This window comes from Myodes glareolus, chromosome 11, assembly GCF_982192425.1.
Source record: "Myodes glareolus chromosome 11, mMyoGla1.1, whole genome shotgun sequence".
Classification (NCBI taxonomy): domain Eukaryota; kingdom Metazoa; phylum Chordata; class Mammalia; order Rodentia; family Cricetidae; genus Myodes; species Myodes glareolus.
The window spans coordinates 15759110-15787010 of NC_142036.1; the positions used below are offsets into that span (position 1 = coordinate 15759110).

The window sequence follows — 27901 nt, forward strand, 5'->3', positions numbered from 1 at the left end:
GGGAGCAGTGGCCAAGTTAAGACGCTCCTCCATCCTATCCCTAGGCAGACTGTAGAAGGCGAGTACAGAAAGTCGCTGGGCATGGTGGTACACACCTTTAATCACAGCACTAGGGAAGCAGAGCAGACAGACTCTCTGAGTTTGAGGCCAGCCTGGTCTACATAGCAAGTTCCAGGTAGGCAAGACTACACAGTGAGACCCTGTCTCAAAAACAAACATAAAAGTCAGGTGCCACCTATTCTCCCAAGGTCCTAATGGGTGACATTTTCAAATTAGCCCACAGAGCTCAAACTGGGGTTTATTGCCTCTGCTCCACAGGGCACCCAAAGGAGACCAAGAACTTAGGGTTTCACCACACTTATCCAAAAACAAAAAGGACGGAAAACCAGGAGTCCTAGCCTACCACCTCCTGGCTGCTTCTTGATACAACCTCACTAGAGTCTCCCCAACCTCTGCTGTATCCATCCAGTTCCTAATTTCAAACAGGCTAAGGAATGACTGGGAAACTCCACAGGTAGGGCTGAGAGAGGGAAGTCAGGCCTTCAAAAACCCGCATCTGCTCGGAGCCTCTGGGCTCTGTGGAATTTGGATGTTGAACTGACAATTTTGTCCCAAGATGCCCACAGTAACTTCCTCAGAGCACAGCCAGGGTTGGCAGGAACTAGTACCACCCATCTTGTGTGAGCACTTAGCGCTTCTCTGTCTGAGTTCAGGGTGAGGGCCAAAGGTCCTATGTGAAGTTTCCAACAGAAAAGAAATGTGGAAATTGGGCTATGTGGATAGTCAAGGGCCACAAATCATGTGGTCCTCAGGGACCTAGGTAGTTTAACGTCTCTCCATAGTCCACCAAAGGACAGCTTAGATGGATCCTACAGGAGAGAAGCAGCTGGAGCAATTTGCTTGAAAAGCTGCTGTCCCAGCTCCAATTCCTCCTGGCAGCTTGAGAGTCAGAGCAACAAAGTCTCCTAGTCCTGCACAGGAGTCCTGCTGGTCGGTGCCTGGCTGGGAGCCGTGGCACACTGCCTGCACATAGCCCAGGGTTCCTTCTCGTTTGTTTGTTTGTTTGAGGCAAGAGCTTTATAGCCCAGGCTGGCCTTGAACTCAAAACCCCTCTATTCTATATCCTGGGCACTGGGATAACAGGCTTGCACCATCATGGGCTCCTCTTTTTATGTGTTTAATTATAATATATACACAACACAAAATGCACCATTTTAACAGTGCTGGGCATTCTATCTATCACCATTAAGTGCAGTGTATGTGTGTTTCTAACTATCAGCATTCAGTGCAGTGTGTGTGTGTTTCTGTGAGTATGTACACGTGAGAGTGCAGATGCTCAGTAGTATAGCAGAGGGCCTAAGTTCCCCAGAGCGGAGTTACAGGCAGTTGTGCGGCTGCTCAATATGGGTGCTGGGAACTAAACCTGGGTGCTCCTCAAGAGCAGCAGGTGCTCCTCAACAGCTGAACCATCTCTTCAGTTCCACAGAACTCTTTTTATTTTGCCCTCCAAAACTGAACCATGGTCCCCATTATACAACAACTGCCCATTCCCTTCTACCCCCTTGTCCTTTTGAGACTGTGTCGTGAACTGCATGAAGGGAAAAAGGCTAACTCTTGCCTTTACCCAAGAGTGGACCTGATGTATCCAAGAGTCTGGGTCTTTCCTATTCTAGGAGTCCAATCTAGAATATGTCCAGTCAAAAAGAAGTCCAATTTAAGAGTCCCAATTTAAAAAGAGAGTCCTGAATCGATGTTGTTCTTGCTATATACTGAACAACACAGCAAATGTAGCAAACAGAAATGAGCAACTTTGGTCCTAATCTTTTGCAGGAATATTATAAAGGAGAAAAAGAAAATTTTCCTGGCCCTACCTACTCAGACTAGCATACAAAACCACAAAGAGGTATTATTAAACTGTAACCACAAGTCGCTTCCAACATATTTTGTAGGGGGTTGGGTAGGCTTGGTGGAGGGGTAAACAATGCCTTACTGCTTCTGGCACGTGGTCCTAGACCTGGTCACCATAACCGGTGCACACAGGTTGTCTTGAGTCAAGGGCATGCATGGATTTGTTGTGCAGCAGTTTTCTCAATATTAAAAACTTCAGCTGTGGAGTGAAGCCCCAAGGACATCCATAATGTGTTTCCAGGGAGGTAAAACAACAAGGTGGTCTACGAAGAGGTGACGCATTCCATCTAGCAGCAAAGGTGATTAAGATGGGAAGTAAATAACTCAGAATAGCTTCAGGAAGTCCCTAAAATGACCCTATTCACTAGGTTTCTCTTTTTTGTTTGTTTGTTTTTTGAGACAAGGTTTCTCTGTGTAACAGCCCTGACTGTCCTGGACCTAGCTCTTGTAGATCAAGATGTCCTCAAACTCACAGAGATCCACCTGCCTCTGCCTCCCGAGTGCTGAGATTAAAGACGTGCGCTACCACCACCCGGCTGGCTTCTCCTCCTTTAAGCTGTATATTAGCTGTGAGAACTGCTAAGTGAGGCTCTCAGATAAGCTGAGCAGCCTAGAAGATGCCTACAGTTGGGCCTCTTGGGGAAATCAGACCAGTCAAACGGCCTGGAAGAAACAAGCCAGCCAGACCTGCTTCCAAGAGTCTCAGACCACCTGAGCTACCTGTAAATGACACTCTCAGCCTTTAGTGACCTGCCTGTAAGTTGCTCAGTAAGAGCTCCGGGTCCCACTGTTATGAACCATCAGCCATGCTGGTGATGGCTTCTGGTGATAAGGGCTACCCTGAGTCATTTTTCCTCCTCTAAGCAACCCTTCACCCATACACCTGTATGTAACCCCAATAAAACTCACTGGTTCACCAAGTTGGACTTAATGTGTACTTTGGTCTGTTCACTGGTAGAGTGGGTGGACATTTGTCCCCAGGAATCGTGTCCTGCAGCAGTCACAAAGGAGAAGTAGGGTGGGAAAGATCGTATAGCCAGAGCTGCACATTCAGCTGAGCTTGCAAGGCTTGGTTATGTTGGCAGTCCAAAGTAGAGTAAGATAGACTGTATGATTTTTTCTAGAGGCGGGTGAATCCTAAGCAGGTTGGATGTGCAGTGTGGAAGCAGGAAGGGTACACTGTAGCAACGATCTCAAAGCACAGCTTAACTTGGTTTCGGGTTGGGTGAGACGCTGATGTGTAATGGCGAACTCCAAACTGCATTTCTCCGAGAAGCCGCTCTCACGATTGTCTTAGTTAACACGATGTACTAGAGAGGCCTAGCAACGTGCTGATAGGGTTGGGATTTTCTGCCTGCTCAGGTCCTAATTACACTCGGCCCTATGGATGGACCATATTTTGTTGTCCTCAACGGGCACATTGGCCGCTGTGTATAGTGATGCGGGGACACTGAACTCAAAAGCTCCATTTGGGTTCCAGCTTCCGGTTCATGTGGCTGAACGGTTGACTTTCTGACCTCTAGAGCTGCTAGACCAGGCTCTGAGTGTTTTGTGGTCGATAAATTTCACCACAACCATATGAATTAGGTGCTGTCTAACATCCCTTTGCACGATGGGACTGAGGCACAGATGTGCCCTGCCATTTGTCAGGATGGAGTGGTCCTCTGCTGCCCTGCTCCTCCGGGGCTACTCCTTATTTGAAATACAGCTTGATATATTTAGGCCAGGCACAGGAAAGCCAAGAGTTCCCATGGGGAAGCAGGAGGCACTGTCGTTCCTTTTGTCAAGGGGTGGGGGACACCCCTCAGTTACTGTATTCAGTCAACTGATTAAACTGTCATGGGCAGTACAAAGAGCCAGCCCAGCTCTGGGCAGAGAATAATACAGGTGGTGCGTTGTTGACTTTCTCTCTATTCATTCCCTGGTTGGCTGAGAAAGTAGCTGGAGGAAGCTCTCAAAAGGAGAAGCTAAAAACAGAAGGCCAGTATTGTGGGGCAGAGTTCAGCAGGTACAAATGTCAGGCAGGGGGGTCAGGTAGGTGTGGAAAACCTGGCCCAGGGGAGAGGCTGCACCAGCTGGTGTGGCTGGCCACCTTGATCACAAGGGCCATGCTGGTGTGGGGTGCACTCTCTGGGAAGGAAGACTAAGGCATTCCAGGGTGTCTTCCTGTCCTCCCCTGTCACTGGACCCACTTCCCCCTCTGTGATGACTTGCATTTCCCACTGGCCTGACCTTGACTGTCAGGACAATGGTTTCTTCCTTTCACTAGCCAGGCCAGCAACCGACCTAGGACCTTGGCTATACTCTCTTGTTTCCTAGGGATACCCCATGCATTCATGACACTGACCAGAACCACACTTCTTGTGGACAGATGAGAAGTTAAGTCTCAGAGAAGAGCACCAAGATGGGGGTCATTGTTGCCACCTCTCTTCTCCCAGCCTTCTCGGGAGAGGAAGTGACTTGCTCAGGACATCAGCTGCAAGGGATTGGGGTCTGCTGACATCCTCGGGATCATAGGGTGACCAGAGGAGGCTGGTCAAGAAGCCACCTTGACAAGCCCAATCACCAAAGGCCACTCATCAGCCAGCAGTGCCCCCACCCTAGCTCTGCTAGGAGTCGCTCACAGCTGCTGCGTCCCCCTCCCCTTCCCAGGACACAACGATGGTGGTGGTCTTGCAAGAAAGCAGAGTTTATGGCTAGGAGATCTCCAGAGGAGGGTGGAGCCACCTCCTGGAAGCACTAGCCCTGCCTGTAGGCAAGGATGCTCCCTTCCCAAGCTCAGCTGTTGCGTTGAAGATGGGCCAGCCTTTCTCAACAGCTCTCAGGCAGTGATGTAAGCAAAGTTTCCATCCCTTCAAGTCCTGCCTGCCATGGGCCTTCTCTGAAGCGGCATGATTTACAGGAATTAGCTGGGGAGTGTACTCCACTCAAGTTTCTCTCAGTAGTACAGGCGGGCCACATGGCAGGAGCGCTCCTGGCAATCCCAGGCTTTACAAAAATGGCTAGGATGCTGAAGTCTGTGGATAATCTGGGCCCTAGGGAGCTCCATCACCCGCATCTGTGGCTTATTAGTGACCTTTAATGGTCCCGGGAATGGAGCTGCCCTGCTCAGAAAGCTGGCAGTGTGGATTGAAGGAAACATTGTAGAGAAATAACTGCGGCTGCCTGGAAACTGTTTCAAATGGGCCAAACCCTCCTCGGCAACACTCTCCCTGTGCTTTCTTTGCAAAGCTCTCCGTTTTACACGCAAAGACAGAACCCAGAGCCACACCGCTAGGCAGGTCTTCCCCCATACTATCTGCAACCAGAGTCAGATTTAACCACAGAGTGATTCCATGGGGAGCAACCAGGCCATATCATGGCACAAGTGAGCACCCCCAAAACAACACCCGCCTTGTTCTTTTCTCTTCCCAGAATTCCAGCTTTGTTTTCTGGTGACTTCCATCCCTCAGAAAGCCTGGGTCCTCAAGGCTTGATGTTTGGATTATCCTAGCCTCCAACTCAGTCACCCTAAGCAGAATCAGGGTTCTCAGCGATGACAGATACGTCACCTCTCATAAGCATCACTTTTGTGAGCCCCCAGTGATTGTGACTTGCTATTTTAGGCAGGATGTCATATTCTAGGCTAGCCAGGAACTCTCTCCCAAGGATGACCTACCTGATTTTCTCTTGATCCTCTTCCTTGATTGCTCAGATTGCAGGCATGTGCCACCACGTCTGATTTATGGGGTGTTGAGGACTGCATCCAGGGCTTTCTGGATGTTAGTTAGCCAAGTGCTCTCCCAGTTGAGCTACATTCCCAGCCCTGATATTAGACTTTTAAATCTTGTGTCCTTTACCTACATTTTAAATTTGGGCCTAGGAGAATATGTTGCTACACGTAAGGTTGCTAAAACTAAAAATGCAAACCCCTGTGGGGATGGTGACGCACACCTTTATTCCCAGCACTTGGAAAGTAGAGGTAGGCAGATCTCTGAGATTAAGGTCAGCCTGTCCTACAAACAGTTCCAGGTCATCTGGGGCTATATAGTGAGAGCCTGTCTCAAAAAAAACAGAAGCAAACTGGACAAGATAAAAGTTTTTTGTTTTTGTTTTTTTGGTTTTTCGAGACAGGGTTTCTCTCTGTAACAATCCTGACTGCCATGGAACTTGCTTTGTATTGGCTGGCTTCCAACTCACAGAGATCCATCTGCCTCTGCTTCCCAAGTGCTGGGATTAAAGGTGGGCGCCACTACTGTACAGCACTGATAAATGTTTTGAGTGGTGAGTAGATGGTGAGTTTATCTGCACACAGACAAAGGGATCTTGACTGGTCCAGGCTTCACAGGTCCAGAAGTGATATAGGATACGTAGACTGGGATGGGAGTGGTGTGTGCATTTCAGTTCCCATCACGAGTTGGGACACAGAAGTTTGGGCTGAGCCTCCGACCATTCTTACACAGGGATGCTTGCCTCCCACCCAGACTTCAGCCGCTACAAAGCCAGACTACCCTTGGAGCACTGTGGAATCCGTTATCAGCACCAGCAGTCCCTTTGCTTTATCTCGGTGGCTCCTGCTCAGGCTGACAATGTCATAAGGCAAGCCAGCCTTGCCCCTCCCCATGACTAATGATGGACGGTGGGAGACTGTGGTGGCCGGCTGCAGTTCCCAAGGGTTTTTGTTTTTGTGGTTTTTCTTTTCTTCTCTGTGTGTGTATGTGTGTGTGCGGTAGCAAAGGAAGGAAATGAGAGTGGGAATAGAGTGTAGTGCTGCCTCCTGCCCCCACCCCCTGCAGCCTGGTCAGTGATGAGAAGTTCTGCAGGAAACACCTCAGAGTTGCCGAGGGTGTTCCCCCATGAATGTGGCTTGCTGAGGTCTGGGGCCAGGAAGGAAGGAGCCAGGACTAGCAGGCAAGGAAGGAAGAGGGGGAGGCTGGGAAGGCATGAAAGTGACAGGCTGACTGCCACCTACAGTACCCACAAACCAGGACCTCTGTGGACAGTCTGACTTATCACTATGACTCCTTATGAGCTACTCCATTTTATGGGACTAAACCTCAGAAAGGAAAGGGACCAGAAGTTGCTAGCTGTAGAGGACAGGGTTGAGACAACTGGTCCATGTCCCCAGTCTTGCGGCTGTTTCAGTATGGCATACTGAGCCTAGGGGACAAGGAGAGGGATCATCACAGAAGGCGTTGTGAGAAATCAGCTGAATTCTAAGGAGAGAAGAGAGGGCCAGGCAGAGGCTGGGCACCAAGGGATAGCTGACGAGCTAGGCGTGGAGGTTGAGAGTCAAAGAGGTGGTTCCAGGCTCCCCTGCATGTGAGAAGTGCAAAGAGGCTGGGGACAGGCTCTACCCTGTGGGACAGGTTGGCTGTGCTGACAAGGGCTAACAGATCCCATAAATACACACACACATATATACACACACAACTTACCAGCCAGATAATCAGTGACTCCCAAGATAGCTTTGAGAGACAGTTCCTGTACCCTCAAGCTTGACCTGGATAGCAGGATGACCAAGAAGATGCCCTAAGGAGTCTCTCTGGGTAGTAGGGGTAGGAGGTTCCCAAATCACACCACTCTTAGGACTGAAGAGCCACCAGCGAGAACCAGCAGAGTCTCTCATTGTCCCCCTTGTCCTGAGTCTCCCTGACTCTACCCTTTGGTCTCTGGCCACCCGTGACTGAGACTTAGGAAGGTGACTTCAGGCCCTAGTCACTGCCAGGCTCATAGGAACACAAGACGAAGCTCCTTGCACAAGGTACACTTCCAGTCAGGAAACCCTGGTTCCCTGTTTCCAGGTCTAGGGACTCTCAGGAAGACAGTCCGGAGGCTCTAAAGGACTAGGCCCAAGTCTTTCCCCGTGCCATGAGAAGCTGCTGAGCTTTGGGCACACCCTCCGAATCTGTCTCTCGTAACCAAACATGCCCACCAACCTCTTGCTCTATTAAACAAACACTCAAGGTCCCATTCCACTTCCGCCTGGCCCCTAGTCCCATCTCTGCATTCATTGTCTGCCAGATTCTGGCCTGGTTGGGTCATGGGGTCATAGGGAGGCCAGGGGCCTAGCTTTATGGTTATCTTCTGTTCCACCCTCCTCAGCTAGCTCTGTGTTAGCTCCCCTGGCTGGAAGGTACTGACAGCATGCCTGTTTCACAGCTGGAAATCTTGAGGCACAGACAGGTACAGAGACTTGCCTATGGTCAGGTGGGGCAGGACAACCAGGATGGGGCCCTGCTGGACTTGGTGAGGGAGGGGCCTGGGACTCACAAGTAGGGTGGAGGGGAGGCCGAGGGCTCTCTGGAGAGAACTCATCTAAGATCAGGTTTTCTATTACCCCAGAACCCTGTCTGCACTGCCAGCAGGACTCTGATGGTCACCGAGGGGTATGTGTGGCAGCAAGCAGGGTCTCCTAGCCAGTGAATCACTCATTTCCCCTCCTCTGTGACAGAGGCGCCTCTCACACCCTGAACTTTAGGTTGTGAGGTTTCAAGGCCACTTGCCCTCCACAGGCCTCAGTTTCCCTACCAGCAGGAAGGACTGCTTATCAAGTGTCAACAGTCCCAGGCCTTCACCTCTGGCTTTGGAGCCTGGGAACCTCAGCAACTTCACTTCCTCATTCCTGCCCTGCCTACCCTTCTCCACAGAGGTCTGGATCCCCCCCCCCTGGGCTGACCTGCCCCTGGCATCCAACCCTGATACACCTGTGGGGGGGGGGGTCATAATGCCCCCCCAACACTTGCTCCGGGAAGGAGCTAAGAATTCTGGATCTCCACCCCAGTACTCTCAGCAGACTCAGACATGCTCTGCGCTTAAGTCCCAGCACAGGGAAGAGCCAGATTGTCCTGGGCATTAAGTACCCTCTGGCTGTTTACAGCACAGGGAGAGGGGTCTGGGAGAACAGGGAAAGATGTGTTGCCTGCCCGCCTCATACTGCAGTGTTTTAGAGCCCTGGTCTTACACTTGAGGAAGGAAACCACCAGGTTTTGGGGACCCCAGGCCACCTGCAGGTACCTGACCCCACACAAGCTAGTGTTAGAATCAGGCCCAGAGCTACAGGGGAAGCCTGCTGGGAACAGTAGGGTTAAGAAAATCATCCCAGCCTATGCCATCAAGTCCCTGTCAATCCCCCTTTGGCTCTCAGGTTCCCTGGAAATTGGAGCCATCAATGCAAATAGGTGCCCAGCCATGCCTCCCAGACTACTGACAAATTTCAGCAGTTGTCTAAATAGAGGGCAGCTGCAGTGTCTCCCGGAACTGTGTCCATGGCTGGATCTGAATGGTTACCTTCCCACCCATCCACCACCACCACCCACACGTGCACAGTAACCTGGCAACTTTTATCACTGGAAAGTCCCTCCTATGTGAAACCAGAATTTCTCAAGCCACAGAACTGGTGGTCACAAGGGCTCAGGTTGCCTAGAGTGGGGCAGAGTACTGAGCACCCCTTCTGGGCAAGACCAGCTTGGTATCTGAGGTTATTGGATCCAGGGTCCTGGTAAAGGGCTGGCTTTGTTAATTCATTTGTTTTTAGTTTATGTACAGGTGTTTTACCCACACGTATGTCTGTGCACCACACACGTGAATGCTCACAGAGGCCAAAAGAATGCACTGGATCCTCTAGAATTGGAGTGAATGATTGCTTATTAACATGTGGGTGCCAGGAACCTAACCAGGGTCCTCCGGAGAGGGAACTGGTGCTCTTCGGCTCTGAGCCATCTCCCCAGCCCCTAAAAGCCTGTGTTTGTGGCTCCAGGCAGGGACTTTTCCAGCTCAGGACTTGCACCAGTCATCCAGTCCATTCAGTGGTCAGCAAAGGGCTGACCCAGCAACTAGTCACCACAGTCGGCCAGCACCAACCAGCTAGTTACCACAGTCTGCCAGCACCAATCAGATAGTCACCACAGTCTGCCAGCACCAACCAGATAGTCACCACGGTCTGCCAGCACCAACCAGCTAGTTACCACAGTCGGCCAGCATCAACCAGCTAGTTACCACAGTCTGTCAGCACCAATCAGATAGTCATCACAGTCTGCCAGCATCAACCAGATAGTCACCACAGTCTGTCAGCACCAATCAGAAAGTCACCACGGTCTGTCAGCACCATGCCTCCCAATCAGCTAGTTACCACAGTCTGCCAGCATCACCCCTTCCAACCAGCTAGTTACCACAGTCTGCCAGCATCGCACCTCCCAACCAGATAGTCACCACGGTCTGCCAGCACCACGCCTACCGACCAGCTTAGTTTACCAACTGTAGGCACTATTTTAATTCACATTTATTTTTAGAATACTCAGCTACATTCTATAGCAGAAATACACCGGGCAGTTAGAAAAGGAAACCCTCCTGGCCTGAAGTCCTGGAAGGAGCCTCAGCCACCCCAAAAGACTCCCCCACAAATGCCTAGAATTCTTCCACTCTTGGCTCCCCCTAACTGAGACCAAAAATTCCATGACTCCTGGCTTCATAGCTGCGGGTAGAGCCAGAGTGACTCACTGGGCTTCCTTCTTGGGGTCAGTCACGGGGAGGGTGACAGACCCTCCGCCTACCCGTCTTCTGCCTGCCATTCAGTCCTAGATGCATGTGATCAGCACGTCCACAGAGGTGGGCACTTCGATCTCTTCAAAGAGCACACGTCGTGGGGAGGGCCTGATCTCAGGCGCTGCCCTCAGCAAGTCTTGGGTGTGTTGCAACAGATTATGATTCCTACGGCGACCGAGTCTACGCAGCGCCAGAATGGCCAGTACATGGTCACGCCTGTGGAGACAAGGGGGTCCTAACTGAGGAGCGGTGACCCTGGTACCCTCCAGCCCCACCCTGTCCCTAGAGAGGACAGGAACCAGGCTTGGGAGGAAGTATGATTCAGCCAGCATTCCTGGAGCTGGGTCAAAGAGGCTGAAAGGCAGGGACCATCCGAGGCCGGGAGGGGATGAGGGCTCTAAAAGGAAGCGGGATTGGAGCTGGGGGTGCACAGCAACTGAACCTAGAAGCACACAGGCATGAGACGGGAGGGAGCACGCACACAGTCGAAAGAAGCTTTGAGCAGAGGCGAAGCAAGGAATCTGACCTAGCGAAGGTTCCAGAAACTGACAGAGAGCAAAAGAGGTGGAGGAGGAGGCCAGGGGAAGGTCCTTGCAGTGTGCAAGACAAAGCAGCGGCAGGGGTGGGGGATCGGGAGACTGGAGAGGGACGATGAGTTGGGGGAACACGCAGGTACAGAGTGGCACCCTGAGTCACTGTTCCCTACTTTTCCAGCCGTCCAGGGCTTGGAGCTAGGAAGGGAACTGGGGAACCCCCAAAGAGTGGTAGGGAAACTGAAAACTTAGATGGGATCATCATCCAGATCTAAAGTCTGGCAGAGCAAACCAGCAGCTCGCAGCGCAGCCGCAGCCGCAGCCAGGAGCCAGGGAAGGGGCTGGACCAGGCCTTTCAGCGGCTTTCTATCCCGGAATCTCTGAGAGCATTGGAAAGAGCCGAACCGGGATTCCTACGGGTTCCGATGACTCAGTACCCAGCACAACCCGGGGTCCCGGACCGAGCCTCCTTCCTGTCGAAGCCTCAGGGGGATTCCAGAGAGGATTTGCGCCTGGGGGGTGGGAGCCGCGTTGTCCACGGGTAATAGAGAACACAGGGAGAGATGGCCCTTTTGCCTACGGTCCCTGTGCCCTTCTGTCGTGCACATGCGCACACGGGTCCGTCGAGGTTTGCTCCGCTGAGGCATTGAGTTCTCTCAGCTGGGATAAACTGGCTCTTCCCTGTCCTACTCGTCGGCATTCACAGCCAACAGGACTTTGCTGAAGGTGCGAGTACCAGGTCCCAGTTACTCCTGACTCCCGGTCATAAGCTAGTGGGGGAGGAGGGCCTGCACACCTGATGTCTGGGTAGCTGCGTATAAGTGTCTCCAGGTGCCGCTGGATGTCGTCTTTGTAGGTCTCACCCAGGATCTCAGCCACGCTCAGGATGGCTTGGTCCAACCACTTGGCTTCAGAGCCCTGAGGAGACAGGGAGATGTGTGCTGCTGTCCACTTTCCCGTGGAGCTCCTTAGTTCCTTCTTTAGTTCAGACAACGCCTTCTTTAGTTCCCTGCTACACCCATCCCAAGTATCTCCCGCGGGTGGTTTGTCCATAATAAGATGCCACGGGCGCAAGGGACAGAGGGAGCATCTGCAAAGATTCTGTAGAGATGGCTTCTTGTCTGCACAGATGGGAAATCCTTGCCCTGACCAGGGACGTGCAGCGTGGAGCCTGCCAACAGTAGGAGACCAGCAGCCCAGATGAGGGATTTGGGTATGGCTCAGAGTGTCCCAGATCCGAGTGGGGAGAGACCTCCCAAAGATCTTGCCCATCATAACCCTCATCCCTTCTTCACCTTCATCCACAACTGGGTGCAAATATGAAGTGACATCCCCATCTGGGCCTGTACCTCTTGAGCACACCCCCCCCCCCATCTTCCCAGTTTAGTCTGAAGAACTAACTGCCTACTGTAAGCGCTCTTCTCCACTACCACCCGTTCCTACACCCGCCCTGGTTTTTTTTTTTTTTTTAACAGATGAGAATAGGAAGTGCCCGACTGGCCAGAGACTGAGCCCTGCTTGACATTCAGATGTTGCTCCTACCAAGCCCTGGAAAGTGTTGCTAATGGCCTGGGCATCCAGGCTCATCTTATGGGAGCCGTTCACACGATCCAGGCCACTGAACCTCTCGTGGGGCCTCAGCACCTGCCCCAGGTACTCGCGGATCACAAAACGGTGAACCTCCTGCAGAGTCTCCTGGAAGAGTGAGGGCTTAAGGTCAGGATAAAAGGCATGGGCCGTGCACATCCATGCCAGCCACCCTATTTCCTGGTACCTGTGCCAGTAGCGGGGTCACATGTTCAAGATGATGTGCAAAGTCCACCACCTTGTCCATGAGGGGACGCAGTGTGTCCTGTGTGAGCCAGTTCTTGGTATATAGCATCTTGAATAGTGGCTGGGGACAGAGGGACATGGGAGTAAGCTCTGTTCGTCATTCCTAACTCCCTTCCCCGCTGGGTTCCCTTGTGCCATCCTCTTTCCTAGGCACAAATTTTATCACTGCACCTTTTCCAGAATGCCTCCTTCAGTGGGCATGGTTTGGGTTTAGTGTCTTGTTAGGCCCTGCGTAGGGTGTGTTCTGAAGAATGCTAGGCCTTATTTCCTGGCCCAGCATCCCAGAGCTTGGGTGTTGATCACAGAGGAAGGGATTACAGTGGGGTGGTAGGTGCTTCCCACTGCCCTTGCTCAGCTGGGAACTCACTTAGGGCGAAGGAATGCTGGGAACTAGGCCTGGAACTTCAGGGAACGGAGGGCACTGCTGGGCACGGAAAACCTCCAATTCACCTGTATGTCTTGCTGTGTCATCTGGATCAGGTGCTTCTGGAAGCTATTGGTGGCAGCCACAAGGGGTTTCTCCAGTTCCTTTACGGTTCCTGGGAACCTGGCCAGAAGACTGGTTCTGGGGAGGGGCCAAGACAAGTAATAAGCTGGGCAGGGGGAAGCAGGTTGGAGAATAAGACCCAGCGAGCATAACCCAGCAACCTGGGCACTGCACGGACTTCATTCATTTACCAGTGGTTCTCAACCTTCTTAATGCTGTGACCCTTTAACATAATTCCTCATGTTGTGGTGACCCCAGCCATAAAATTATTTTCATTGCTTCTTCATAACTGTAAGAATTTTTGCTACTTTATAAATTGTAATGTAAAACCTGATATGCATGACAGCTGACATGGACTTCTGTTGAAAGGGTTGTTCGCTCCCCACCAAGGGGTCTCAACCCACAGGTTGAGAACCGCTGATTCAGACTGCTGTGAAGGGTAGACCCTGGAGGGGTACAGAATAGCAGCCACGGGAGCAGAACTGATGAGGGGGCAGTTTTAAAGACATGGGAGCCAATCAAACTCTGGCAGCAGAGTGGAAGCTCAACTCCATGACAGAGGTCCCATCTGACAGCTTTGAGACAACCCTCCACGCCTCTTGGGGATGGGACATTGTCACCCAGCCATGTCTGGCACAAGCGCCCCACTAAGCTTCATCACTGCCTCTGAGGATGACAATATCCCATTTCACTGTTGAGAAAACCGAGGACCAGACTCTATCCAGTGCACAGCACTATCTATCAAGAGATGGGGAACGCTTCCTGGGGCTGAGTGGTCATTGTTGTCATGTAGTCTGTGTGTTGTTATCCCCCTGCCTTCTTCCTTCCCCCCTCCTTCCCCCCACTCCCCATCACCATTCCCCACCCCCACTGCTGAAGACTAGCCTGGTACCGTGAGCGTACAGGGAAGCAGAGCACCAGTGTGGCCACCCTTGGGACACAGGCAGACCCGGTTTAAGTTCTAGCTGTGTGACTTCCTGGTTGTACCAGTATCCACTTGTCCATCTGCATCTGGGTACCCTGGCCTTGGGAAGTCACCGGTGAGGTGGATGAAGCAGGCACATGGTGCCTGGTGTATCGCAAGCGCTCATAAAGAGCTCATTTGGATTGAGTGCTCACAGTCTGAGGAAGCAGGCTCTGGCTTTGTTAGAAGACAGGAGGCACAGAGATGAAGTGATGTCCCAGGGCACACAGCCAACAATGGGCAACACTGGAATTCGAACCAACCAGGAGACCCAGATCTCGTGCCTTCTGTTGATGGCTGCATTCCCCAGACTAGTACATATGTAGGGAAGAGCGCACCCAGTGTGGCTGGGGTCAGGGCAAGGTAGCAGTCTCTCCCAAACAGAAAGGGAGGGCCTTGCATTCTGAGGGTAGAGGCGCCCGAGATTGTCCAGGATGGGGTTCAAGGAGGGAGCTTCTCCGAGCTTCTCCGAGGAGGAGGTAAAAAAAAGAACGGAATGGGATGGAGGAAATAATGGGATGAAGGAAGTAAACGAGGAGCCCTGGGATTAGGGGATCCCATCTCCTCAGCCTCTGGTCAGCCTTGAAGCTCCACATTCCCCAATCGTCCCATGGCCCTAGCTCTGTTGAACACATTAGGGCCAGAGCGGAGAAGGGAAAATCCGGGAAGGTCTCGGGGGAACCCACAAGAATTCACACTCAGGAGGTACTACCCCAAAAACCCCACCACCACCCCCGCCTGCCCCAGCCTCCGCTGCTTCGGATCTTTTTTCCTGTACTCGCGCGCCTCCTGCTGGCAGTACTCAGCAACGCCCTGGAGCTGAAGCGACTTACCTCATCTCCACAAAAGCGTTAATGTAAGCGCCCAGGTAGCACTCGCTCACCGCCTTTGACGCCAGAAATGCCTTTTCAAACCTGGGGACGGAAAAGGATCATTCCTCTAACCTCGGGTCTCCTCCCTCTTAGGTCCTCACCAGTCATGAGGGTCTCACATTCAGACCGGTGGACCCCACCCACTCCTGGCCGTGTCATCTCCCTCCCACCCTTCCGGGGCTGAGAATGCCACCCGCACCTGGGCACAAAGAGGCAGAGCGCACGTGCGCAGATCTGCAGGGTGGTGGCCTCCAGCTCCGAGGAGATAGCGCCGGCCGCCTTCACGTGCTCAGCCACGAGCTGTCAGGGACGCCACACGCTGAGCGCAGTAGAGTCCCGAACCCAGCCCACCTCTCCCAGCAGTTTTCAGTTGCCCCAATGTGAGGGTCACCCCCATCCCAATCCCAGAGTCCACCGGCAGACCTGAGAGCTGTAACCTAGACTGGCCATGTGCTTCAGGGGCCTAGATCACCCCCACAGGTTCCCTCTCAGTATAACTTAGCTCTGAGGGATCTCCGCCACGTGCCTGAGGCCAGAACCAAGCCCCTCCTCAGCCCTCTCCCGTGCGCACCATGTGCACATCGATGGACAGGGGCGTATGGTAGAGGCCCTGTAGCACTTCCAGCTCCTCGCCGGCTTCCCAGCGACTCTGCTCCAGCTGCAAGATGCTATCAAAACAGCTTGTGATCTTTGTCTGTGGGATTAGGAGTGGGCTGCGATTAGAAGCCACCCACGAGGAAGGTAAGAGCTCCCCCTGCCTTCCAAGCCCCACTTTGCGCCTTGAAGGACTAGCGTCACTGGACCTCACCCACAGACCATGCCTATAGGTACCTCCAGCACAACCCCAATTCTGGGAGTCAAGTCTCCGGTCCCAGTCTCTGGAGCCCAGAGCCTCCCCGGCCTCACCTCTAGGAAGTTAGTGTAGTCACTTTCCAGTCGGGCCCACAAAGCAGGCTCTAGGAGTGGGGGCAGCGGTTCGGTGGACAGTGTCAAGTCTGGGGCGCCTAGGAAGTCAGGACTGAAAAGCAAGATGGGATGGGAGAGTTGCTAAGGACCCGGGAGGAGCTTTGATGCCCAACTGCCTCCTTTCCCTAACCAGGCTCAAAGTCCAAAGTCATCATTAGGGCCCTGAACTCCGTTTCTGTGGACACATTCCATTCCTCTACCCTCCAGAGGTCTATGCCATCACTTCCCTTCCCTCCCTTCCCGGAAGCCTCTGCCGGCTGCGTTGGACTTCTTGGCACTCAAGCATCCAGCTGGGCCTGCTCAGAATGCTTACGGAGCTGTTCGGATGGACCTCTGCCAGACTGCCTCAGTGTGACCTCTACCCTCGTGGTTAGCTACATTAAAGACTGAGCACTAAGCAACTCCCCCCCACACACACACCCACACACACACAAATCACTATGTAACCCCAATCAGGGTGCCGGAGAATGACAGTCTGACCACAGCAATGTAAAGAGGCCAGGATTTGGGCAGCCTTCTCCCTCGCCTATTCTTCTCCCTTTGGTCTGTGGCAAAGTTGGGGCCCATTTATCTGGGAAATTAAAGCACCCTTGATACACAGCACCCTTCTTGTTACACAGTACCAGGGATGGAAGCCCCTAACAGGCTGCACTCTGCATAAGGATGCTCACCCAGAGGGAAAGAAGGCTGAACCCACACTCCGAGTGGTGCTCTGCCTGGAAAGACGCTCTTTTCTAATGCATTTGCAGTCGCTTTAAGGACTAGCAGGGCTATCTGGGGCTCCTGGCTCTGGTGTGAGGCGCACATGAAAGACTCCCTAGCTTTGGGAACCTGTAGCTGCGTGGTCCTTTAGGAAAACCTGGGATGGGAGTACACAGCCTAGCACAAAAGAAAGAGTGACAAAATCTCCAGGCCTTCTGGCGCCCCATTGCCTTTGCCAGTGAAGGAATGGGGAAGAAAAGTGCCCTGTGTTCTCGCAGCTGTTTCCCAAGGTCTGGTGGGTAGTGGTCCCCGCTTCTGCCGTAAATACTGTATTTCAGGTCTCACCTGCCGTACACATTGGCGGCCCAGTCTAACAGCACATAGAGCTGCTCACAGCCGCGGGCGTCTCGCGCCAGCTCCTGCAGACGCTGGGCCACCGCGCTGTGAAAGGCACGCAAGTAGGTCTCCCACACCGGGAAATCGGTGGCTTTGTAAGCGGGCTGTATCTCTAATCGCACCTTCTGTAGGTCACGGCGAACCACGCCACCGAGTTCAGCCAGAAGCTGGGCTAGGTCGGAAGAGCCCTCCGCAGCCCCTGGGGTGACTTTGACGCCAGCCTGCTGCACGCGCTCCTGGGCGCTGCGCAGCACCGCGTCCTCCCAGTGTCGACGCCAGTGGCGGGGCGTACTCAAGAAGTCACCTTCGGCTTGGGGGGCCTGGTGGGCCTCCTCTTCCAAGTTTACCACTTGGGCCAGTTCGGCTAGAGCCTCTCCATCTACGCCTTCGGAACCCAGCGCCTCGCGCACAATGGCTCCGATCTCCGCGGCTATTCCGTCGTAATGTAGGCAAACGTCCATAGCACGCCGTGCATAGGCGGTGGGGTCCTGAGCAAAGGTGCGTGAGGTTTTGTCTGCTACCAGCCGCGTCTCCAGGAACCGCAACTGTTCGAAGGCCTTCACTAATTGCCTCTCAGTGATGAGGTCTGTCACGGATTTGCTTTCTGCAAGTGCGAGTGAGAACCGGATCAATGGAGGGACCAGCACAGGGTCTTGGTACCAACTTAGACATCTAGGCTGCACTCAGAGTGTTGGGCTGGGCTGCCTGGCCATTACCCAGATGTTCTGTGAGCATTAGAACTGCTCCACCTACCAGAAGACCTTGCTTAGTTAGAATCACGTTTGGGGGAGCAGAGCCAGGATCCCAAACCTGGCTGAAAACAACAATTTGGGTCATCTCCTAACTGCACGGCACCTCCCCCCACCCCACTCCCATCTCTGCTGAACTGGTCCTGGTGCCCTCATGTGTGGCTGTAATTGCAGGTCTAATAGGTTCAGAGCTCAACTGGGTGTGTCCTGTCCTAATGTCCAGAGTCAGCCTTTCTGCTGGGCTGCGCTTTGCCTGCCCCTTGTTCGAGGAGTTTCTCTACGTCTGATGGGTCCCTTGTTGAGAGTTCAAGTCCACTGTGTGCTCACCTGAGCAGTCCCTCTAGCTGCCTCTCCAAGTGACAGTGGCCCTATGATCCTCTGGGACCCTGTGATCTGAGAGAATCAGTGCCTAATAATTAGGATGAGTTTGCTCAAGGGGCCAAGTGGTGAAAGGCCATGCAGATCTGGGTTCAAATCCCACTTCTCTTATAGTTAGCTGTAAGACACCAAGCAAGTCACTTAGCTGAGCCTGATTTTTTCTGTTTTGCCCAGTGGGTATATTGGATTTCCCTTGCTAAATACTGGAAGAATTGGTGCAGAAGGCAGGATTTGGGTGTGTCAGGATACCTTGGCTCAGCTCCCGCCCTCTCTGTCCTCATACTGTTGTATGAGACCCTACCTTCCTGGAGTTCCAGATCCTCAGGTCCCATCCCGGTGGATGCCTGCCGACTGATACCATCAGTGACACTGGAAGGCTTCTCTGTCACTGCAGGAACTTGAGGGTGCCCAGCAGCTAGGCCTTCATCCAGGGCCCGTCTCAAGGACCGTAACAGGCGGGAACTTCGCTTGATTAGGCCCTGGTCCTCCTTAGGTTTGTGGGTGGAAGCTGGCAGGCTGTTCCGGAGGAAGGTCCGCTTCAGGGAGCCCAGGCTGGGTTTCAGAGTGTCCCCGTGGTGAATGCTTGGCACTTTCATACTGTTGGACTTCCGGGTGCCCTGAGCTAGGGTCTGTGGCTTCCCAGGCTCCTTGGGGCTTTGGAGCTCTGGCCCAGCGGTCACTGTCCATGGCAATGGCATCTTGGCAGCAGGAAACCTGGGGGGGGGAGGGGAGAAAGCAGCTCAAGAGGCTTGGAGGCTGCCCAGCCCAGGAAGAAGACACAGAAGCCCGGTAAGTTCTCTGGGGCTCAGTAGGACCCAGGAGTGCAGGAAGGCTTGATTTCTTCTATGGAAAAGGAAATGTCTGCCAGCTACTGGGCTGGCCAGAGCCTTCTGCATGCCAGAGCACAGCGGGTGCTAAGATGCAAACAGCTACTGCCTCCCTGGTGCCATCCCCAAAGGCTCTCTCCCAGGTGTCCACCTTTACTGAGCCCGAGCGATTCTCATTGAATTAGGAATGTTGACCACTCATTCTGGGAAACCCACAACCCACAACCACAAGGGCAGGGTCCAGGACCCATGTCCCAAACGTCTAGGATTTTAGATTCTAAGGCCAAAAACCTCTCCCCATCCCTTTCTCCCCCAGCCCCACTTTAGTGCCTCCGGAGACCTGGGCTCACCTCTGTCAGCACGAAACGCAGGATCGCTTCTGCTCAAACAGGAACCTCCTTAAGAAGCATTCCCTTCCGAGACTCTGTGGAGCTGGAGGAGGGTACGATGTGCCCTAGGGCCCTAGCCGCAGGCACCCAGCCACTTATCTTCACCACACAGCCTGAAGGGAAGGTGGTGGGAGGGGCTCCAGGTCTATATTTAACCTGGAGCTGAGGAATCCCAATATATTTCCTACCTGCTGCTCTTCCCCCTCTTGCAAACCCCCCAACCTTCACCACACGGAGTGAGTAGTGGGCTCAGGAGCATGGGAGATACACTGCTCAGGCTGCTGGCAGGCACCGCCACCATATTCTCCTCCAGCTAGCAAAGCCTAACTGTTTGCTCTCTGAGTGTGTGTTTAGCTAGGGGTGGGAGAGAAGAGACAGCCTTCCTGGCCACTGGAACCTTCTGCCCACCACATTGTGCAAGCTAGACATGGGTGGGGGATGGTATTGAGCCAGTAAGCTGCCCGTATGCCTTTGGAGAAACTGAACCAAAAGAGGGCTGGACTGGGCTGAAAAGATGGCCCATGGTTGAGAGTATTAGTTCCCCTTACAGAGGACCCAGGTCCAATTTCCAGCACCCATACAGTGGCTCACAACCATCTGTAGCTCCAGTTCCAGGGCAACCAGTGTGCTCTTCTGACCTCCAAGGGCACCAGGCGTGCACATGGTATGCGGACATACACGCAAGCAAAACACACACACATAATAGAAAGCAAATAAATCTTTAAGAAAGGAAAGAAGGAAGGAAGGAAAGAAGGAAGGAAGGAAGGAAGGAAGGAAGGAAGGAAGGAAGGAAGGAAAGAAGGAAGAAGAAAGGCTAGCCCGAGCCATAGCTCCCAGCCCTCTTCAGGACACCCCACCATACCAGGACAAATCCAAGTAGAAGCTAGGGCCAGATCCCTGGGTGAGTCAGGAAGGAACTGCGCTTTCCTGGGACTTAAGGCATGCTGGACAGGGGCCAGCTCCTACGCTTAGAGCCCTCCAGCAAGGTATCTGACAGAGTCAGCTGAGTCCTACATTTCTGGAGCTCCAGAGGCCACCAGTAGCTTCAAGGAAGGAGAGAGGCTCAAGTGATTGGTCGTGGCCTTATCAGCCCCACCCTGGTCACAGGTCATTATCCTGCCCTGGCACCCAGTTCAGGGACCTAGCTCCACACAGACCTGACCCATACACAGCAAACTCTGGCCTCCTTCCTCAATGGAGCCCTTCAGCACCTAGTATGGGAGACGCACGGGCCCCTGTTGTGTTCTCCCAGGGGTGCTGGGAAAGGACAAGGTGGGGGTCCTACCTTGACTGGGGAGAGAGAGCTCAGCTTTGTTTACTAAGCACTGCCCGTGTGTTCAGTTCAGTGCTGACAAAGGTCTGATCCCCATGATAACAAAGTTGGGGAGCTTTATCTGCCCCATTTGAGAAACCAGGTGCTTAGAGAGGGAAGGGTCCAGCCTCAAGCCATTCAGCCTGGCCCAACCAGGTCTCCCCAGAAGCTAGGGACAAAGGGTGATTAGTGTGTGCTCATGAGCACTAGAGGACTGGGTGCTACCAAAGAGCTCTTTTCCCTGTGAGGACCCCAAGACAGGAGTCGGACTTGGCAGTCCTTGCAGGGGAGTCTGGGGACAGATTCTGGATAAGGAAGAACAGCTGGAACACGTGAATTTCATGGCGGGTTATAAGGAGTCTTTGGACTCACTCAGGCTGTTCAATCACCCTCATATAAAACCAGGCCTGCACTATAGGGCCGCCAAGGCCACCAAACAGCCTCTCTGGCTGTGGTCAGCCTCTCTGGCTACGGTCATGCCACTTTTTGGCTCTGTGGCTCTCAGCAGCTACCCAAACCATTCTTGACCTCCCCCAACCCAAATAGGTCACTACCCTGTTTTAAAACCTTCTCTGACTCCCTGGCATCCTCAAGCCATCCTGAGCCCCATAGCTGGGCATTCAAATTCCCCCAACCTTCTGGACTGATCTTTCTTTGCCTCACTCCTGGTCTGCATGTTTGCCCATGGGACCCCTCCATCCTGCTGAATGTGCAGTTTTCGACCCCTCCCCCAAGCTGCGTCCCCTCCTGATCCCTTCTCTCTTTGGTCTCCAAATCAGACCTGGCTTTCAGGACCCAGCGAGTCCCCTGCCTCCAAGAAATTCTCAGCTTTGTGCCATCTGTTCAGTGGCCCCTCAGGACTGTCCCTACTGTGATGTAGTTTCTTCCAGGCTTGAGAGTCTGTCTGTCTGTCTGTCTCCCTTCTCTTTCATCTCAGAGCACAGCTCAGAAGTATGGACTATGCAGTGTGAATGGGTGCCCCACGTGAGGCTGGCCTGCCTAGGTGTCATTCTGGTGCCCTCTGGGCTGATCTGTGGACTTCACCACCATGCCTTCCCTCTATTGGTCACAAGGCCCATCCCTGGCTCTCCATCTCCTCTCTCCACTGCGGCCACTCCCTGACTGAAGCTTGGTACTCAGCTCCATGATCCTGCAGATCCAGGACAGTACGGACCCTGGGTTCATCTCTTTCCCGGTCAAGCTACAGTCCCAACTGCAGGGCGGCAGAGGCAGAGAAAATCACCATGGGCAACTCTAGCTGTGACCATGAGGCTAGGTCTAGACTTCCCAGTTTCCCAGACTTGCTTCTATCCTTTGCTACCCTAGAAGGGCTGTACCAGCCCCTACTGTCTCAGTTTTTCTCCAGAACAAACCACATCCTTCCTCCCCACTTGCTAGGACTGGGTCATCCCCTATCCGCCAAAGCCCCAAGAATAACGACGGCAGGGAGGCTGTGACGCTCTTGCCTTGAGATGTTCCCTGCAAGCTGGGGGTCTTTCCTGAAAGCATGGAACAGGATGAGAACAGATGGTTTCGGTCCTCGGTGTCACCCGCGGGATCCGGTTAAGCCAACAAGACAAGTCTGCGAATGTCCGAGAGGAACAGCTCAGGTTGCTGTCTTAGTTGTTTGTATCTGTCTGACTAGAAATCCCAAGGTTGGCTATTACGGGCTAACCAAAGGGTTTGGTAAATTTCATATGTTGATTTTGCAAACACAACCAGGAGCTATCTTACATGCCAGACAAACTTTTTTAAAAATATGCAGGCTCCCCTCCTAGCTGCCAAAATAAAAACACCCCTAGGTTGCCGTTGCCCACAGAAGTGCAGACTTCTTACCTTGGCACACAAGGCCCTTTCTAAGGTTTGTCATGGGTTACCCAGCACGATGTCACTCTCTTGCCCTTCTGTCCACTCAGAATCACCCCTCCTCCATGCTTTTGTGTGAGTTGCCCTTGCTTCTAGCAGTGACCTGAGCTCTTCCAGCTGCCAACCCCTCAGGGCCCTTCCTCTGAGAAGCCTCCCCTCACCAGCAGTCCCAGCACACAGCACATTCTTTTCTGGGTCTAACTCCGGTCCTAGATAGTTATGTGGACTGAGATGTCTCGGCCACTTGACAAGGGTCCCAGGAAGCGTGGAACGAGCCTGGCTCAGATCCATGAAGGGCCATTAAATGTCAGCTGGGCCAAGAAAGACGAAGTGACTCTGACGTGATTGTGAACCTGTGGTACAGCCACACATAGGTGAGCTTCCGTTTTGCACATCTTCATGCTTGCCTGAGTGTGTGTGTGGTGTATGTGTATGTGTGTGTATGATTATTCTGTAGTGTGTGTGTGTGTCCTGTGTCTGTGTGCATATCCGCATGCCTCATGCGTGGCCCTGCTTTCTGTAACCGTGTGTGTGGCTGTCTACACACTCGGATATGTGCATACCTTCTGTGACGGAGGTAACACTGTGGCTCAGCTGGCCTGGGCTTGGAACCCAGACCCATAGCCAGAAAGGTCACAGACGGAGCCAGAGTAGTCTCCACCCACAGCCCAAACGCCCACTGCCCAAACGCCCTCTATCCTCCTGCCCCACCTGACTGGGTCATACCTGGTGTGTGAGCAGATGACTGGCCAGGCAGAAGAGGTCCTGGGGAAGGCAGCCACGCAGGATCCTGAGACCAGGTCTCGGAGGGAGACCTTCAGAACTGCCCATTTGATTACCAACAGCTGGGACTTCCCAGCCACAGGCCCGCCCACGCCCACTTTCTACTCAGACCCCACGCTTTCGCTTTCAGAAAGGTCCCGCCTCTTCCATTCCAGAGGCAACCACTCCAACCTTTGCACTGGAGCCAGCCTGAGCCGGACCCTGAGCTCCTGGAGAGGTTAGGGAAGCTAAGGAGGTGGAGATTAGTGAAAGAGAGGTTAGGGAGGTGAAAGTTAGGGGATGGTGGCCCTCTGTCGCAGCAGTGGGGGCAGGAGCTTCTGGGGAATACTGAGGACTGCCAGACCCTCCCACTGCCAGAGGCAACATAGATGGGGGGCGGGGTTGGGGAACACTCAGCCCCCTAGAGCCCAGAAACATGCCTCTGTCCGACTCCAGTCTAGGAAGTTCACACCGGTGCCACCTATGTTTGCCAGAGCTACAAGGCAGAGGGCAGATAGGAAGACCTGTTGGGGAAGTTTCTGGTCACGCCTGGAGGAGCAGGTACGAGCCATATACTGTTTCAGAGTGCTGGAAGGAGAGGGCCCTAGGGTCCCAGAGGGTCACACTCAGGAGTGAGAAGCACCTTCTAGACAGAGGCAGTACAAGCAGTCACAGCGTCAGGGAGAGGCCAGTTGTGATGACTTGTGAGCTCAGGGGAAATCCAAGGACACATTCAGGCCTGTCCCATCCTGTGCTGGTTGTAGTGTGGATGCTCCAGAGTTACAGTGTTGGGTGTGAGGACACAGCTCCACACAGCCCCGGGCCTGAGGGCTGAGGTCTTGATTCTTTTGAGGCTTTTCTTCCTGGTTTGCAGGTTATCTTTTTTTTTTTTCCTTCCTTTTTTGACCTGGAGACTGGGTCTCACTGTACATTCCTTGATGGCCTATAGTTCACGGTGTAGGCAAGGCTGGCTTTGAATTCACAGAAATTGGATTAAAAGCATGAGCCATTAAAGAAGGTCCTTCATGGGTTTGTGTGTTCCTCTGTATATGTGTATTTGTCTGTATATTGCATGTGAGGCCACCTAGTAAGTCCAGGCTGGCCTCAAACTCGGAGATCTATCTGTCTCTGCCTCCTGAGTACTAGGATTAAAGACTTTCTTTTTCTTATCTTTCTTTCTTTCTTTCTTTTTTTTGGTGAGACAGAATCTTATGTAGCTTAAGATGACCTTGAATTCTTCCTCCTCCAGTCTCCACTTTCCAGTTCTGGGGTTACCTATGTGAGCCTCCTCAGTGCTGGGGTTACCTGTGTGAGTCTCCTCAGATCTGGGGATCCAATCCAGGGCTGTAAGAATACTAGGTAAGCTTTCTCTCTACCTGAGGCAGAGTAAAAGGATGGGGAAAAGTGTGGGACATGAGAAATAAACGGAGCTCCTGACCCAGGAATCTGGTAGAAGCGTCTCACCAACATAGAGGCAGAGATCCTGGCGTGGTCAACACCTCTTTAAGACCTCTCTCCGCTTCTAGCTAGCAACCTTTGATTTCCTAAGAATTTCACCAGAAACTTCACTTACAGAGAAAGGACATATACCAAACTCCTTGAGAAACCTCCTCAAATTGTAGTTCCATATAAGACATCTCTGTTATCACCACTCTTCTGTCAGAAGAGAGAGAAGGGAGGAGATAGCATGCTTAGCAATGTCTGAGATGTAACTTGAGAGTCACCAAAATGGTATATCTATGGCTAATAGCTAAGGCAGCTCACTGTGGATTCCCTTGAGGAGGCTACACCCTCACTCAGGCATGTCTTACTTTCTGCTCTCCCTTCGTGTTCCACTAACATAAGACCTGCTCTCTCTGGATCCTCATGTGTAATCCTGTATTAGAGTACCTTTAACAAAAATGCCCAACTCTTTTTCAGACTGACTAGTCCTGAACTTCTTTTCCTCCGTAAAGCCACAAATCTCAGTTTGGCATACTGACCTGATTTTAACTATCTTTTCAAAGACTCTGTCTCCAATAAGGTCACATTTTCAGGTTCTGGGGCTAAGCGGCTAACATATGAGTAATAGATCCGAAGATACCAGGCATGCTATGGCACCCTATGCAGTCTGGAGACAGACCAAGCCTGACAGAAGCCATTGGCACCTCCTCCAGGATGCCTTTCAGTAATGAGAAGCCCTAGACGCCCTAGGCAGATGGTGTTATAGAATATTAGTTTAAGATGTGTTACATTTGTTTATGCTGTGGAATGTAAGCGGGGAGTTTTCTGTCCTCCTGTCAGTTCCCAAATAACCACACGAAGACTTCTTATTAATTGTGAGGGCTTGGCTGAAAGCTTGGGCTTGTTTCTAACTAGCTCCTATAACTTAACTAAGCCCATTTCCATTCATTTCCTTTCTGCCTTATGGCTTTATTACTTTACTCTGCCCATGTTGTTTTCCTGCTTCCTCCTGTCTGGCTGGCAGCTCCTTGCGACTCTGCCCTTCTTCCCAGTGTTCTCTCTGCCCTGAAAATCCTGCCTAGCTATAGACTGTTTAGTTTTTTACTAAACCAATCACAGTGAAATATTGTCACACAGCGTAAAGGAATACTCCACAACAGTGAAATATTTGTTTAATGATATAAAGATGTGTTACATTCTTTTATGCTGCATTTGTTTAACCCCTGTGAAACTGTGTTACTTTGCCTGCCTAAAACACCTGATTGGTCTAATAAAGAACTGAACATCCAATAGCAAGGCAGGAAATGGGCTGGCAGGCAGAGAGAATAGATAGAAGAAGACCATGAAAAAAGGAGGAGAGGAGGATGCCAGGGGCCAGCCACCCAGCCAGCCAGCCACCCAGCCATGCAGTAAGAAGTAAAGTATATAGAATAGAGCAAGATAAAAGCCCAGAGGTAAAAGGTAAACAGGATAATTTAAGTTAAGAAAAGCTGACTAGAAACAAGCCAAGCTAAGGCTGGGAATTTATAAGAAAGAATAAGTATCTGTGTATTTATTTGGGAGCAGGGTGGTGGCCCCCAAAGAGCCAAAAGTGTTAAAAGTAAAAACAACACCAACAAAAAACAACTACAGAATGGGGTAGTGGAAATCCCAGCCAAAGGCCAAGAGTTGCCCAGCCAGCCACACCTTTCCTCCCAGCTCAGCTTGCTCTGCCTATTGGCTCTCTGTAAGGGGGCTACCCTAGGCTCAGGGACCCACTGACCACCAGGGAGACCAGGACTGTGTCCAAGTCACACAAGAGTCCTGGGATCTCCAAGTTCAAATTTCCTGAAGATGTCTGAGCAGCAGCCAGATTCTGACTTTTTTTTTTCCTTCTGTCTCTTTGTACAATCTCAAAATTTAATACTCAGGACCAGGAAGATTGTTCCTGGGCCTTCCCCAAAGTCCCACCGAACCCCAGACTTCCCATACCCACTCTTTAGTATGAGGCAATGCTGTTTTTTCTTTGATTTTGTTGTTGTTGGTTAGTTGATTGGTTGGTATTTTTGTTTTTTTAAACATTCTTTTCAACAAAGTAGAATTTTAAATGTTTTTACTTATTTATTTATTTGTTTGTTTGTTTTTTGAGACAGGGTTTCTCTGTAGCTTTGGAACCTGTCCTGGAACTAGCTCTTGTAGACCAGGCTGACCGTGAACTCACAGAGATCCGCCTGCCTCTGCCTCCCAAGTGCTGGGATTAAAGGCATGTTCCACCACCGTCCGACTCTAAATGTTTATTTTTTTAAAAAAATTTGTTAGACGTATTTATTTTATGTGAGTGTTTTGACTGCAGAGGTCAGAAGAGGGAACAGATCCTCTGGAACTGGAGCTAAGGATGGTTGTGAACCATCATGTGGGTGCTGGGAATGGAACCCAGGACCTCTGCGAAAGCAGTCAGTGCTCTTAACTGGCTGAGCTACCTCTCCAGCCCCAACCTGTTTGCTTTTTATGTATATGGGTGTTCTGCCTACATGTATGTCTTCACATTCCTGATGCTATATCCTCTGGAACAGGTATTAAGATTGAGAGTCACCATGTGGGTGCTGGGCACCAGGCTGAGTCCTCCGGCGGAGCAGAGCCACGTCTTGAGTTCCAAGTGGCTTCGTTTTTTGAAGCAAGGTCTCAGACAACCCACTTAGACGGGTACTTGAGTATGACCTTGAGTATGACCTTGAATTCCTGCTCCTGTTTTCACCTCTCCAGTGCTGAGATTACAGGATGTGCCATCACACCAAGACACGTGTGATGTTTCCTTTACTTTTCCACGCTGCGTTCCCCTGGAAAAGTTAGTAAAATCCCAGTGGAAAAGTCCCAGCCTAGTCTCAGAGAAGCTCTGGGCAACCAAACTGAGGTCAGAAGAAGGTCGTGGAGGGGGCAGTCGGGAGGGAGAGAGAGGCACAGCTAGGACACTAACCGAAATTCAACCCAGCTCCCGACGACCTTGAGAGAGAC

The 27901-nt window shown here is 52.2% G+C and overlaps 1 protein-coding gene across 6 annotated transcripts; it reads right to left on the minus strand.

Moving 5' to 3' along the window:
• Window positions 1-10152: 10152 nt before the first annotated feature.
• Exoc3l4 (exocyst complex component 3 like 4) lies at window positions 10153-23668 on the minus strand. 6 transcript variants are annotated; one of them, XM_085697971.2, is made up of 14 exons: window positions 23432-23666; window positions 22306-22421; window positions 19489-19570; window positions 18613-19025; window positions 17134-17788; window positions 16027-16138; window positions 15692-15814; window positions 15320-15420; window positions 15082-15162; window positions 13248-13362; window positions 12739-12858; window positions 12507-12659; window positions 11761-11882; window positions 10153-10647 (listed from the first exon to the last, which is right to left on the minus strand). In XM_085697971.2, the coding sequence occupies exons 4-14, from the start codon at window positions 19007-19009 to the stop codon at window positions 10464-10466; spliced, it is 2163 nt and encodes a 720-aa protein (XP_085554097.2). In that variant the 5' UTR covers window positions 19010-19025; window positions 19489-19570; window positions 22306-22421; window positions 23432-23666; the 3' UTR covers window positions 10153-10463. The 6 variants fall into 6 exon arrangements, with proteins under 6 accessions (XP_085554097.2, XP_085554096.2, XP_048287307.3 ...); XM_085697970.2 differs by having other exon boundaries at window positions 19489-19640; XM_048431350.3 differs by lacking the exon at window positions 19489-19570 and having other exon boundaries at window positions 23432-23668.
• Between the last annotated feature and the right edge of the window lie 4233 nt (window positions 23669-27901).